The sequence below is a fragment of the Echiichthys vipera genome (assembly GCF_963691815.1).
Source record: "Echiichthys vipera genome assembly, chromosome: 18".
NCBI lineage: Eukaryota > Metazoa > Chordata > Actinopteri > Perciformes > Trachinidae > Echiichthys > Echiichthys vipera.
Genome location: NC_139843.1, coordinates 2062188 through 2075939, shown reverse-complemented (window position 1 = coordinate 2075939; position 13752 = coordinate 2062188). Strand labels below are relative to the sequence as shown.

General features: G+C 46.9%; 2 protein-coding genes across 2 annotated transcripts; one reads left to right on the top strand and one right to left on the bottom strand.

Annotated features, from left to right (window-relative positions):
• Window positions 1-325: 325 nt before the first annotated feature.
• Window positions 326-7612, bottom strand: asb3 (ankyrin repeat and SOCS box containing 3). The gene is made up of 10 exons (XM_083933379.1): window positions 7549-7612; window positions 6174-6378; window positions 5187-5357; window positions 4980-5092; window positions 4770-4902; window positions 3697-3874; window positions 2548-2766; window positions 1691-1993; window positions 1309-1442; window positions 326-682 (listed from the first exon to the last, which is right to left on the bottom strand). Exons 2-10 carry the CDS (start codon window positions 6373-6375, stop codon window positions 456-458), a joined length of 1680 nt encoding a protein of 559 aa, XP_083789505.1. The 5' UTR covers window positions 6376-6378; window positions 7549-7612; the 3' UTR covers window positions 326-455.
• Window positions 7613-7636: 24 nt separating this feature from the next.
• On the top strand, window positions 7637-13752 carry cUnh10orf88 (chromosome Un C10orf88 homolog). Its single transcript, XM_083933378.1, has 9 exons — window positions 7637-7774; window positions 8808-8984; window positions 9067-9264; window positions 9353-9422; window positions 9714-9905; window positions 10104-10211; window positions 10400-10523; window positions 11322-11523; window positions 13144-13752. Exons 2-9 carry the CDS (start codon window positions 8845-8847, stop codon window positions 13364-13366), a joined length of 1257 nt encoding a protein of 418 aa, XP_083789504.1. The 5' UTR covers window positions 7637-7774; window positions 8808-8844; the 3' UTR covers window positions 13367-13752.

The window sequence follows — 13752 nt, the reverse complement described above, 5'->3', positions numbered from 1 at the left end:
AAATAAAATTAGTTATTTAAAAAATAATGAGTTATCTCAAAATAATGATTTAATCACAAAATAAGTAATATTTAAAAATAAAGTTCTCTCAACATAATGACTTATATTTCAGAAATAATGACTAAATATCTCAAAATAATAAATTAATCTCAACATGATGACTTATATTTTTAAATATTAAGTAATTATCTCAACATAATGACTTGGTCGTAATAATCACTGTTCTGAGACACTGAGCCGTGATATTCAGTCGTTAGCTGATTTCACTCCACTCAACACAAACATTTACTCAAGCAGCTTTTATTTTGAAAAGTACGAACATTTGATTTGCTTCCATTAACACCCCCACTGAACGTGTTCCTGTAAGATGGATTCACCGACACAGAACCAGAACCATGTGCAACACGACGGTTTTCACAGCCTCAGAGCGACGTGACGAGCAGAGAGCGGCCGGGTCACAGCACGTGTCTGTGTCGGTGTGTGCTGTCGTACAAACGCAGAGGATCCAGACGTGGCGACGGCGGTGAGTGCGTCTGTTCCGGGATGTCTTTGAACTGGAGGAAGTCCTGAAGTAAGGGGGGCACCGGGAGCTGCTGCACCACGTCGGTCCTCATCACTACATCCGGCCCCAGCGTGCACCTCACCCGCAGCCGACAGATGTGGGAAAGACAGGGAACGGAGTCTGGAGGGAGGAGAGGAGGGAGAAAAGGAGATGACTCACGATGCTAACGGCGGTTTAGGTAAAGCTCATCCTACTATTAGTCATTTATTCTGTCACTGGTCTTATAAATTATAGAATTTGTAGCCATAAAAACACCATCAGTGGTGTGTCTCGCTGTATCGTAGCTGCTATTGCCACGACTCATCATTGATCATGTTTGACATAATTATTATTATTGTCATGTTCTGTCACCTTGGATGTGCGTGTTCCTGCTGTTCTGCTGTGCAGACGGCCATAACATGTGGGTCATGTTCACATTACTATAGATATTGTTATAGTTACTGTTACTCGCTGGCTGCTTGCATCTCTGGAAGTGTGTCAGTCTCTCTGTCTTTTGTCTATCTTTATGTCTCTCTCTCTCTCTCTCTCTCCTTCTCTTCCTCTCTCCGGTGCAGACAGATGTCCGTCCTCCACAGAGCTGGGTCTGTCTGACGTTCCTGTCTGTTATAGTGAAGGTTTTCGTCTCCACCGTACTCTACGGGGGAATTGTTGGGTCTTTACCTACTCTGTAAAGTGTCCTGAGATCACTTTTGTTATGATTGGGCACTATAAATAAAATAGAATTGAATTGAATCCTGTCACTGTACCAAACTGTGGATGTGGCTCCCAGGTCTTCTCCTCCCGTCTTCGCTGCAGAATGTGTTTCAGAGGGGGAGCGAGAGTCGACCAGTTCACGAACTCCAGCAGGTAGTTCAACACCTCGCCGTCCGCATGCTGCAGCCTAGAAAGCATCGAGAACAGAAGGAGACGGATCAAGTATCAGCCGTGTGATGTTTGACCGACGAGAGGAAACAGTGAGAAGACACTGAGTCCGTATTTTTCGTCCTTATTATTAAATTAGCTGCAAACATGCTGTTGCCGTGTCTCTGGCTTCTTCTCTCTCATTTCCTCTCTCCACATGAGGTTATCTGAGTTTTTTAAACTACCTCAAAGTGAAAAATACGGACTTGGTGAGCGAAAGGCCTTTACGTGTGAGGCTGAAGCAGCAGAGAAGGTTCCAGTCCCGCCTTCAGAAGCAGAGGGAGCCAGCAGGCGGCGAAGCGTACTTGGTTGAGCGCCACACAGAGCAGCTCCCTCACTTCCTGCAGCTTCAACACTTTTCTCCCGTGACGCCGTGCTTCCGAACAGTCGCAGGTCAAAGTCTCCGGTCGAGGGATCCACCTGTGCTCCAGGATCAGTCGCAGCAGGTCCGTTTTGTCCGTGGCGAGGGCTTTGATCCAGTTTTCCTCGCTCAGACTTGCCCCCGCGGCGACCAGCAACCGCGCACACTCGCTGGAAGAGATCGTGATCGAAGTCAACGACAAATCCATCTGATTTATTTTTAGGTTCTTAAGAGTGGGATTCAAAATCATCCCAGGGTGGAATAAGCCACCGAGCTCGGGGCAGTACGGTGAAGGCATTCAAAGGTCTTTTTTAACCACTAATGCTGCTGAAAATAACAGTAAACCTCTGCAGCAGCATGAGAAGAGTCCCTACACACACAACAAAGCAGCAACAGCGTAGTTAGTGAAGCCAGAGTTCATTAAAAGAGTGTTTTAAAGACTTACCTACTGGCCCCTGTACCAGCTCCTCTCATAGTAAAGTCCATTACAGTGGAAGGAGCCCATTGGTGCTTTGTTGTGTGTGTAGGGACTCTTCTCATGCTGCTGCAGAGGTTTGCTGTTATTTTCAGCAGCATTAGTGGTTAAAAAAGACCTTTGAATGCCTTCACCGTACTGCCCCGAGCTAATCACTGTTAGCCACGTCCGGCTGTTAGCGACTAAGTGATGATTTTGCGGCAGAAATACACTTTCAGAGTGTGTGAGGAGGCTCCAGCTTGCCTGTACCTGTACGATGTGTTGGGTGTGTCAGACAAGGCCAAGGAGAGCGGTGACCGGATGCCCAGGCTGTGTCTGCAGTCCTGGGCGTCGGGGCTGTAACCTTCCCTCAGGAGCATCTCCACAATGTCGATCTGATTCCTCAGGATGGCCATGTAGAGCGGGCTCACCATGCCATCGCCATGGTCACAAGCACAATCGGTAACAGCGATCAGCCTCCTGAGGATGCTGGATTGAAAGAACGACAGAGGGAAAACAACATGGATACAGCGACGCCTTGTGTTTATGTGATGATCAGAGTCTCGCAGTTTCACAGTCGTTTGTTTCGCATGTTCGGGCCTCATTATCCAGCTGTTCAGTCCGATGTAACACCCTTTCAAAATAAGATTTCGGGGTCCAAACGCTCCGTTGAAACAAAACAGTCCGAACATGTGAACAATAACGATCACCAGGGACACCAGGAGGATGGATAAACTGATCCGGAGAGCAGGCTCAGTGCTGGGTAGGTGCCTAGACTCACTGGGGGCTGTGGTGGAGAGGAGGATGTGGACCAAGTTGTCTGACATCATGGACGGTACCAACCGCCCCCTCCACCACACCCTGATGAAGAAGAGCAGTAGCCACAGCGGGCGGCTCACTGCGCCGCGCTCGAGGACTGAGCGCCACAGGAGGTCTTTCGTCCCCTCGCTCATCAGGCTGTGGACGGGGGCCGCTGACCTTGGCTCTGGTGCCAGGCCCATCCCAACACACCCTCCACCTCCTCACTTCTTTTATTACTGTATCGCTCTTTATTTTTATTTATATTGTTATTTATTCATATTTCTTTTATTGTATCTATCTATCTACCTCTTTCATCAGTTAGACGTCTTTTTCATCCAGAAGAAAGAAAAATGATAATTAAGCTGTTTTTTAAGAACTCAGATCTGTTCAAACAACACAGGGAGAACACGGCACTGCAGCGTTGTAGTAACATGAAGCTCGGACCGGCTCGGACCCAGGAATCATAAGTTGAAAGGGCGTAACGTAACGTCCTAACAGCTGGATACAGTGGCTTCTTCTACAGTCAGGAAAACATTAGTGATGCAAATGATTGTGATCCTTCAGTTTACTAGCTCACGTGATGAGGTTCAGAGTCGCTAAAAGACCACATGTCAGTACCCGATGTGGCCGAACTGAGCGGCAGCGTGGATGGGGAGTTGGGGCCAGCCGTGACTGCAGACTGTGTTCGCGTCCGCCCCGTGGTCCAGGAGGAAGTCCACGCACGCCTGGTGGCCCTCCTGAGAGGCAATCAGCAGCGGCGTGGCCAGGTCAGCTGCCTGGACGCACACACAGGCTCCTGAAGTAACAACAAACAAACGAGACACAACTCATTACGCATTTGATTTTACTGGTGAAGAGAGGAGTGAGAGGGAGGGGGAGTATAAAGTAAGTTACACTCAGAGCTGTGAACAAATGCAAGTGCACACATAAAAGAATGATTAAATGGATAGTTTGTTTTCACATATTTCACATAATAAAAATGTACAATCAGCGAAAAAGGAATGGGCTCGTGTTTGCCTATAGTATAAAACCATTAAGATGAGATAACCCTGAATGTCACAATGAAAAAAATATAATTTTACACAGTAATCCTTAATTATTTTCAATTTCAAGGCTTTTTTGAGAGCATCATCATCACAGTCCTGCACTGAAACACATGTGTTTAACATTTGTTCTTTATGTGTTTCAAAGACGCACAAGCCTCTAAATTATAATTTACTTCATCTCATCTTCAGCCTCTGATCCTGGATCAGGTCTCAGGGGCAGCAGCTCCAGCAGGGGACCCCAAACTTCCCTTTCCCGGGCCACATTAACCAGCTCTAACTGGGGGATCCTGAGGCGTTCCCAGGCCAGTGTGGAGATCTAATCTCTCCACCTGGTCCTGGGTCTTCCCCGAGGCCTCCTCCCAGCTGGACGTGCCTGGAACACCTCCCTAGGGAGGCGCCCAGGGTTCATCCTTACCAGATGATCCTGAACCACCTCAACTGGCTCCTTTCAACGCAAAGGAGCAGCGGCTCTACTCCGAGTTCCTCACGGATGCTGAACTTCTCCCCCTCAAAAGTGTTTGATTTACTCTTTCAGTTTAAATTCAGTTTTAATTCACAGTCAGCTCCGGCACCGCTGAACATGCTGTGTTCTGCTTTATCTTCATTTAGTGGTAACGTGTTAACATCAAAGCATCAGTTATTTACCTGCATTAACGAGGATTTCCAGGCATTCCTGTTGTCCGTACTGCGCCGCCACAAAGAGAGGGGTGATCTCGTGGTCGTCCACGGCCTCCAGGTTGCACACATTGACCAGAATACGCACAATTTCACTGTGACCCTTTGGAAATAAGATAAAAACACGTTAGGAGACATCTCACAGAGCCGTGTGTGTGTGTTTGTGAGCTCTGTATTTACCTTATAAACAGCCTGATGGAGGCAGGTCCAGCAGGATGCGGTGTGTGTTCTGTCGACCGCTGCACCTTTACTGACCAGCAGCTCCACAATCTCCGTGTGCCCGCCATCGACAGCTGCGGGACAACAGTGAGCACCTGTTCAGAGGCGCGTACACGGACGAGAACAGCACAAAAGGTACAGCGATCTGATAAAGAGCAGCGTCTGTACCTGCATACAGAGGACAGGACGAGTCATTTGTCAGCTGGTTGATGTCCGAATGAGCTTTCAGGAGGAGTTGGACGGCTGCCAGGTGTCCCCGCTGCGCCGCCAGGTAACACGCAGACTCCCCCTCGTGCGTGAGAGAGTTCACGTAGGCAGTGCAGCCGCGGGGCGAGCCTGCTGCTTACAGTCAGAGACAGGGAAAGGAAAGCTGTGTCTGCCTGAAATTACAGCTGCAACAATTAGTCCGTTAGTTGTCAACTATTCAATTAAGAACCAACTGTTCTGATGATCAAGACAGTCGATGTCAGCTTCTGAAATGTGAATATTTTCCTCCTCTGTGACAATAAACTGAATCTCTTTGAGTTGTGGATGAAACGAGACATTTGAGGACGTCGTCTGGGGCTTTTAGGAAACACTGATCCACATTTTCCACCAATTCATGACATTTTATAGAGAAACCAAACAACTGATCCATTAACTGAGAAAATAATCCACAATGAAAAGAATCCACAGTTACAGCCAGAAAGGAAATTATCTGATTTAACAGATTTGTGACGTCATTCTTATCAAGAAGATTTTCTGTATTTTATGTGTAATTTTCTTATTGTATTGTTTACGTAAGTGTACAGCACTTTGGTCGACCACTGGTCATTTAAAATGTGCTCTTTAAGTAAAGTTTGAGTGGAGTTCAGTACGGATAACTGTCAGATTTATGACATCATTGTTTTGTAGTTTTCTATGCCAAGTGATGATCATCCGTAGAGGCTCTGGCCTACAGTGTTACGGCGTGATGACGTATAGGCAGCAAGAAGCATTCTCCGAGGCCCAGGTAGTGTGAGTACAAACGGGCCTGGAGGGGGGGACAAGGACCCTAAAGCACGGGGCACGGGACCGTGTTTAAGTGTTTATCCATAATAAAATCCAAGCTCTTCCTGCCTCCAGCTTCTGAAATGTGAGAACTAGAACCCTGATTTGCACAGGAACCTTTCTTACCGCCCGCTGCAGCTAGAATCTCCTGCACACACTCCTTGCTGCCAGCGGCCGCCGCCTCGTGCAGGGCGTTCCAGCCGCGGTTGTCTCGGCAGTCCACGCTGAACCCTCTCTTTATCAGCCTCCTCACCTGCTTCCTGCTGCCTGAGCGCGCCGCCGCGGCAACACTGGAGACTGTGTCTCCGTAGCACTCTGTGAAGTCCATCTCCTGTTTCAGGAAGAAGTAGATCCAATAGATAACTTATTATCATTATTATAATTATTATTATTATTATTATTTGTCTTAAAGTTAGGGCACGGTATAATCAAGAGAGGAAAAACACAAATGCAGAATGTTTACTCAAGTACTATTCTACAAATTCAAGGTGTTTGTACTGAGGAATTTTCTTTTTCTCTGTGTTTGAACTCCTCTACATCTAAGAGGTAAATGTCATATGTTTACTCCACCACGTTTGTCTGACAGCACCATTTCACTTCACTATACCGTATATCAGTTCATGTACGCATCTGACCAGGACCAGGACCAGGCTGGGACTGGACCAGGACCAGGACGAGGACCAGGACCAGTTGCTTTTGACTGAAATTGCTTGAAACATGAGAACATTCACAGGCTTTGGTTCGCTGTTCCTTCCCCCTTCTTCACTTCTGTGAAGTTCTGCACTGAGGTTACTTTCAATTGTGTACAAATAAATATTTTCTGTATAATATTGTTGTTGTTGTTGTTGTTGTTGTTGTTGTTGTTGTTGTTAAATATGTTGTTTGTGTATCTGGAGTTTGAAACAAAAGCAATTTCCCCCTCTGACTATTTCAAGTATTTCTGATTTAAATGAACTCCACCTTTCACCGGCTGCATCATTTAAAAGATTTAAACATTAATGCGTCAAACACTATATAATAAATAATAAAATAAATAACATCATTATGAAATGGGCCATTCTGCAAAATGAGTACTTTGGTAAATATATTTAAACATGTTATATTATATTTTTAGTGCAGTGCTGGACAGTTTATTTTAGCAGTATATCTACAATGATTATTATTATCTTTAATTATTATTATTATTATTATTACTACTTTTACACTGATTATTATTATTCCTATTATTATTATTTTTTCTTATTATTATAATAATTATTATTATTAACAGAAGGCTGTGTATCATAACTTCAGTAGAGTAATAATAATAATAATAATAATATAGAGATATAAACAGTTAGCTACGATGCTAACGTTCAATAATTCGCATTTAAAGTCGCTATTCTTCATTTTCTGCACTTTAAAAAATTCATGAACTTTAACAAAATATTAGAAACATGTTTGTATGAAACACAGCAGCTAAAATTATGTGTTATAATTAAAAAACAAACATCGTATTTACCCAAAAAGAGCGAGTTGATGAACGGCTGCTGCGCCGACAGCTCAGGAGTCGCTGTGTGTTGACGTCACATCCGGCGGCGTTAGCATTAGCTTTAGCTTCTTCGGCTAAAAGTCTGATTTTCGCCGTTTTTATCGTCACTTTTTTTTGTTTTTATCACGTGTGAAGAAATGTGAAGACGCGGGTTTACACACAGACGATCAACGGGTTCAGCTGCAGCTGTTTGAAGGTAAAAGCACGAGTTAATGTTTTTATTCTGCTGCTGTTTGATAAAAACTGGATTTACACTTGAATATAATACAATAACAACAATGATTCCTCCTGCACACAGTTCAACATGCACACAGTTAAACATACGCACAGTTCAACATGTACACAGTTAAACATGTACACAGTTAACTGCATTCACATGTCACACACAACCACAGTGTTGAGACTTTGATTTATTATCATCTCAATCACAATCTGAAGTTAGCATTTATGATTTATTTATTTTAAATGTGTATATTTATTTTTTATTTATTTTAAATGTATGTATTTATGTTTGCATGTATGATATGTTTATTTCAAATATAAGTATTTATTTTTGCATGTAAGTTTTATTTTTTGTATTTATATTTATGCATGTATTTGCATGTATTTGTATTTATGTCAAATGCATTTATTTTTATATTATACTTTTAAACATATTTTAATGTATTTATTCATTTATATTACCTTTTAAACATATTTCTTTATTTCTTTATTTGCCTTTCTGTGCTACAGGATACACTAATATTTAAGGGCTGAGTTATGATTCATTATGATCATTATGAAAATATATATTTGAGACACACAATCATGTCTACAATGAAAATTCAAGATGTACACAGTGTGAAGCAGATGTGGAGGCTTTACAGTAACGTGCGTGTGTGTGTGTGTGTGTGTGTGTGTGCGTGTGTGCGTGTGTGCGTGTGTGCGTGTGTGTGTGTGTGTGTGTGTGTGTTTCCAAGGTGAAGAGGTTCATCTAAATGCTGCATGTTTCGTTGTTGAACGTGTTTACTTATTGGCTTCTTTATCCGTCTTCTGCGTGTTTTCTCTCTATTTTTGCGGTGAATTGAGCGCTCAGGGCCACCGTAGGATGTCCTCTTAACTCAGAATACCTGAAAGTTTCTCTCTCTCTCTCTCCTCTTTTCTGTTCTCCTCAGAGGGGAGCGACTCCAGCCTTGTTTCCTCCTAACTTGACCTTATTCCTCCTTGTCGTCTCCTCCTTTGTGTCCCAGCTCGTCTCCTGCTCGTCCCTGAGGCCTCGGCGGCGTCATGGTGGACATCTCTGTGAAGAGCGGCGCTGCGTGGGTCTGTCCGGCTCAGGGACGTCCCCTGGCTGATGTCCTGCTTCCTGTTCACATCCGTGACAAAGAGGAGGAGCTCGGCCAGTCAGAGGGAGACGAGACGGAGCGGTGAGAAGCCTTTACCTTTAATGACAGCAGCCGACCGTGGAACACATGTTTGGCTCCTCTGACACGTCCCTCCCCCTCACAGGGGCGGCCCGGTGCTGTTGGAGCAGACAGAGGAAGGGTCTCCCTGTGTGCTGACGCTGCGCTGCAGCCCCTGCTCCCCGACAGCTATCAGCCGCCTGCTGGTCATCAGCGAGGCTCGAACCATGGAGGTGTACAGCCAGATGGGAGAGTACTGCGGGACGATACGCGGGGAGAGGGACGACGGCGTCCAGCAAGACGGGTACACACACTCTCAGTTATCACCCCGGTGGGATAAATGCAGTCGTCTGATCCTGATGAAGGTGTGATGAAGTCTCTTTCTCCCACAGTTCAGACAGAGGGCCTTTCTACCAGAAGCAGCTGATCCTGGAGCCTCCGTCGTCCGCCTGTGAAGTGAAGGTGCCTTCTTCTTCTTCTTCTTCTTCTTCACATCTGTTCACACTAGAAACATCTGTTTACGTCTAGTTACGGTTATATTTTTGTACACGGCGATGGTGAGTTTAGTTTAAAGGAGACTGTTTCTTTCTACTCTCGGCTCACGGTGACATCATCCTGTGCTGGATCTCTACATTTGTTCGTCTGCTCCAGACGCCGCAACATGTAGCTACAAGCTAGCGCCAGAAAAAACTGTCATCTTGCTGCTGATGTTGTTAATCGCCCGCTCGTGTCTCCCTCTGCTCGCTGTCCCAGCTGCTCTCTCTGGGCGGCAGGAGCAGCGTTGTGGTGCGCCGGGTCATCGTGGGCCTTCAGGCGCTGCAGCCCGTCACGGCCCGCGGCCCCGGCATCGACATGCAACAGGTGCAGTGTCTGGTGGAGGAGATGGGAACCAGCCTTTCACCGGGAGCCCAGAACCTCATGGAGATGGTGCACTTCCAGCAGAAGGTGGGAGTAAAGGAGCAGTGAGTTACTTTGACAGTGACGTCCTCAGGCGATGGGGGGGGGGGTTACAGGGACGTGCGTTACATGTTTTAGCTCCTAACCTACAACCTGCTTCTACTTCATTTCACTGATTACAGTGTTTTAGGTGGTTCATCCTTTGGTTTCAGTCCATTTCACCTCAGACACGGTGTTTCTCTGCAGAACCAGACGGGCTCTCTGGGCGGCTTCCTGCCTCTGCTGATGGGCGGTGGAGTTTTCTCTGCTCTGACGCACGGAGCCAACATCAGCCAGCCTGCAGACTCACAGAGGGTAAGGGTTTGATCTGCTGTTCGCTCTCAACCCACAGACTGTGACATCTTAGCCTTATGGGGCTTTACAGCACCGACACATCACTTACCTTCACACGTCCCTCATGAATGAATCCTTGTCCGTCACCAACACGCTGCCGGTTGAATGTGGCTTCAGAAAATGAGCGTTTCTGTGTTTTCTGTCATTAGTCTCCCGTCGGCTCCATCGAGCCCGCAGACGAAGCTCCACCGGCTCAGAACGGAGCGATGTCAGACGGCTCCACCGCCTCCTCCCCGCACCTGCAGGGCTCTGGTGTTGACATTAAAAACATGAGTAAGAACCATCATTTCTCTCTCTCGTCACAGAGTGCACGAAGTGTAGACTGGGAAATATCAGTGTGTGACATGTTTAAGTGTTTGTGACTTTTCATTTGAATGATCCTTTCTTCGTGCGAGACCAGAGAGTTTCCATGAGCACAGGAGTAAACGAACACGGCGTCTGTGGAGGAACGCATACTTCTGTTTTCACAACACAGAAGGAAGAACAAAGACAACACGATGCACCTGCCTGAATGAAACCAAAGCGTCTCCGTTGGCGAGGACCATGTTTCCGCCCTCATGTTTCTGAAAAGAGACGTTCAGCGTAAACCGTCTCGCTTGATCATTAAACACATCTCATCTTCAGCCTCTTTTCCGGGGTCGGGTCGTGGGCGCAGCAGCTCCAGCAGGGGACCCCAAACTTCCCTTTCCCGGGCCACATTAACCAGCTCTAACTGGGGGATCCTGAGGCGTTCCCAGGCCAGTGTGGAGATCTAATCTCTCCACCTGGTCCTGGGTCTTCCCCGAGGCCTCCTCCCAGCTGGACGTGCCTGGAACACCTCCCTAGGGAGGCGCCCAGGGTTCATCCTTACCAGATGATCCTGAACCACCTCAACTGGCTCCTTTCAACACAAAGGAGCAGCGGCTCTACTCCGAGTTCCTCACGGATGCTGAACTTCTCCCCCTCTCTCTAAGGGGGACTCCAGACCCCCTCCTGAGGAAACACATTTCGGCCTCTTGTACCCACGACCTCGTTCTTTCCGTCATGATTCATTAAACATAACATACTGAAATAATGACCTCTCATCTCTAGCGAGCGACGGGAGCGGAGGTCCGGTGAGCCACGGCCAGCTGGCGGACATGATGTCACACTTCCTGAAGGGGCAGGTGCGGGGCCAGGCGTCCGGCTCGGGCCCCGAGGTGCTGACGGCGCTCCAGAGCCTCTGTGGACAGGTGACGAAGCTGCGACTGGACGACGCCACAGAGAAGGAGAAGCTGATGAGGAACGGCTCGTGGTGAGTGACCTCAAGTGCGTCTGTGCCCTCTGAGGCAGCGTTTAAAGTACCGCAGCAGAAACAATAAGCATTTTTTAACACTGTTTCCATTTCTGCAACCACATCACAGATGACTCGTTTCTCATTGTTAGCTGAAAGTTGATGCCTTCACGTTTCCCTTCTGCCTCCTGGTGGGATAAATTTAATATAAAAAAACACTTGTGGTCAGTGAACAGCTGACAAACTCGGCTCCACACATGAGTCTGGGTTTGAGCGGTTGGTGACAGTGCAGGGAGGAGGCTGATACGGAGACAACAGAGTCCATTTATCAGCGTCACTGTCGGTGGGAGTCGTTCCGATGTCCGTAAACTGCACCAAACCTCATTAAACAAATGCACTTTTTTATCCAGCACTGATGCAAAAGGCTCAGGATCAGTTTACTTCATTACATTAGTTTCACTCTACAGCTGGAAAACTGTGTGTGTGTGTGTGTGAGCCGGTGCTACATGCTTGGGTTTGATAAATGAGGCTCTTTGTCAGAGCAGAGCAGCGCGCGTGGGTTCAGAGCGAACGTCAGCTGAGTGCGACTGCACATCGAGGAGAGGACGGCAGCTCAGCGGTACGTTTCCCCAAAACACCTCAGCGTCGTTACCGAAGACTTTCAGTCAGATTCAAGAAAACAAGGCACACGAGAAGTCTCTTCTTTGTGGTTTTTAAAGAAAATGTGTTTGACGCCGATTACAGTTGGCTCTAAATGTAATGTTTAAGAGTTGTGACTGTATTTGATGTTGTTGTTGTTGCGTGATTTCCCACAATGCTCCGAGGAGGAATCCAGGAAGTTGTTGGTTCCTTGAGGGGGGCGGGTTCGAGGGTTAAACAGGAGTTTGCTAAACACACAAAAGCTGTCTCACAGGATGTGGGATTTTAGAGATGGATAGAATTCACTGATTATCGACACGGTGGCTGATATCATGAATCTTTGAGCTGGAAGAAATACTGCTGAGTAAGGAATCAGAGATGAGCGACGCGGAGGTGGTTGGAAGTTTCTTCAGGATCCTCGAGGGCAAGAAAGAAAGTCTGGAAACATTTGAGAAGGTGGAAGAAGAGGCGTTTTGTAAAGCGTCCTGGAGGTGGTTAAGGATGAAAGGAGCCCAAAGTCAGCTGTCAGGGGGTTTCAAACAGACACACGTGTGAGTGAGACGGACGCAGCCGGGTTTAGAGGCTGGAGGAAGATGTTTGAGGTTTAGTTTAAGTGTTTATGTTTGAGGGTTCGTCTCTGATGTGGCTTCATGTTCGCTCTTTCATTTCTCTACACTAGACTTTCGAGTTCCAGACCAATTCTTTCTTTGATCCTGTTTGAATTTCACGTGATGTCGGTTGATTTAAAAGAGAGTTCACACTCTTTGGGAGTTTAGTTTTCAGTCCATGTCAGCAGTGGCATGCACGGGCTGCTAAAGTGCCCTCCTCAGTGGCGAGGACATGCTATATGTGCCCTTTATTGTCCTTTTCTCCCCCCTGCCCCTCAGAAAGTCTGTGCACGCCGCTGCACGTCAGTGAAGGTTTCAGTCAAAAGTCTAAACTGTTACCCTGCAGACGCTTCGCTTTAACCAAGTGTCCCCTCATCGTCCGTCCTCTCTGCAGGGAGCTGGACTCGGCCATGGAGCGCCGCCTGGAGGAGATGGAGAGGAGGCTGAAGGAGCACGTGGACCGTCGCCTGGACGCTCTGGAGCAGAAGCTGGAGAAGACGCTGCTGAGCGCCCTGCCGCACGTCGCCCTCCACCAGGGAGCCGCCGGCAGCTCAGCGGGGCGAGAAGCATCAACGGGGCCGCCGGAGGAGAGCGCCCCGACACCCGCCACGCACTGAGCGCAGATCACTGAAAGACTAACATGCAACCTGCAAGCGTTTCCACACGACGGAGACACAGGAGAGAAAAAGGATGAAATAACACAACGTAACGTACTAAAATGTAAAACGGTGTGTAAACTGTTGGAAGATGCAGCCTCTGTAACGGTTTGATGGTCTCCGGGGTAACAGCACATGAAGTCGACACGAATGTCCTGATTAAAGGATCGTCTCAAAAACCCCGTGGCTGCAGTGCATTCTGGGAAAGTTACTGATTCAAATGTGTTTTTAATGACACTGTAATGTTTGAACTAATGTCTGTAACATAAAAACTGCAAATGTAAACTGTGATGTTGATGCTTTTAATAACTGCTGACGTTAATGACAATTAAATATCTATTTATGCA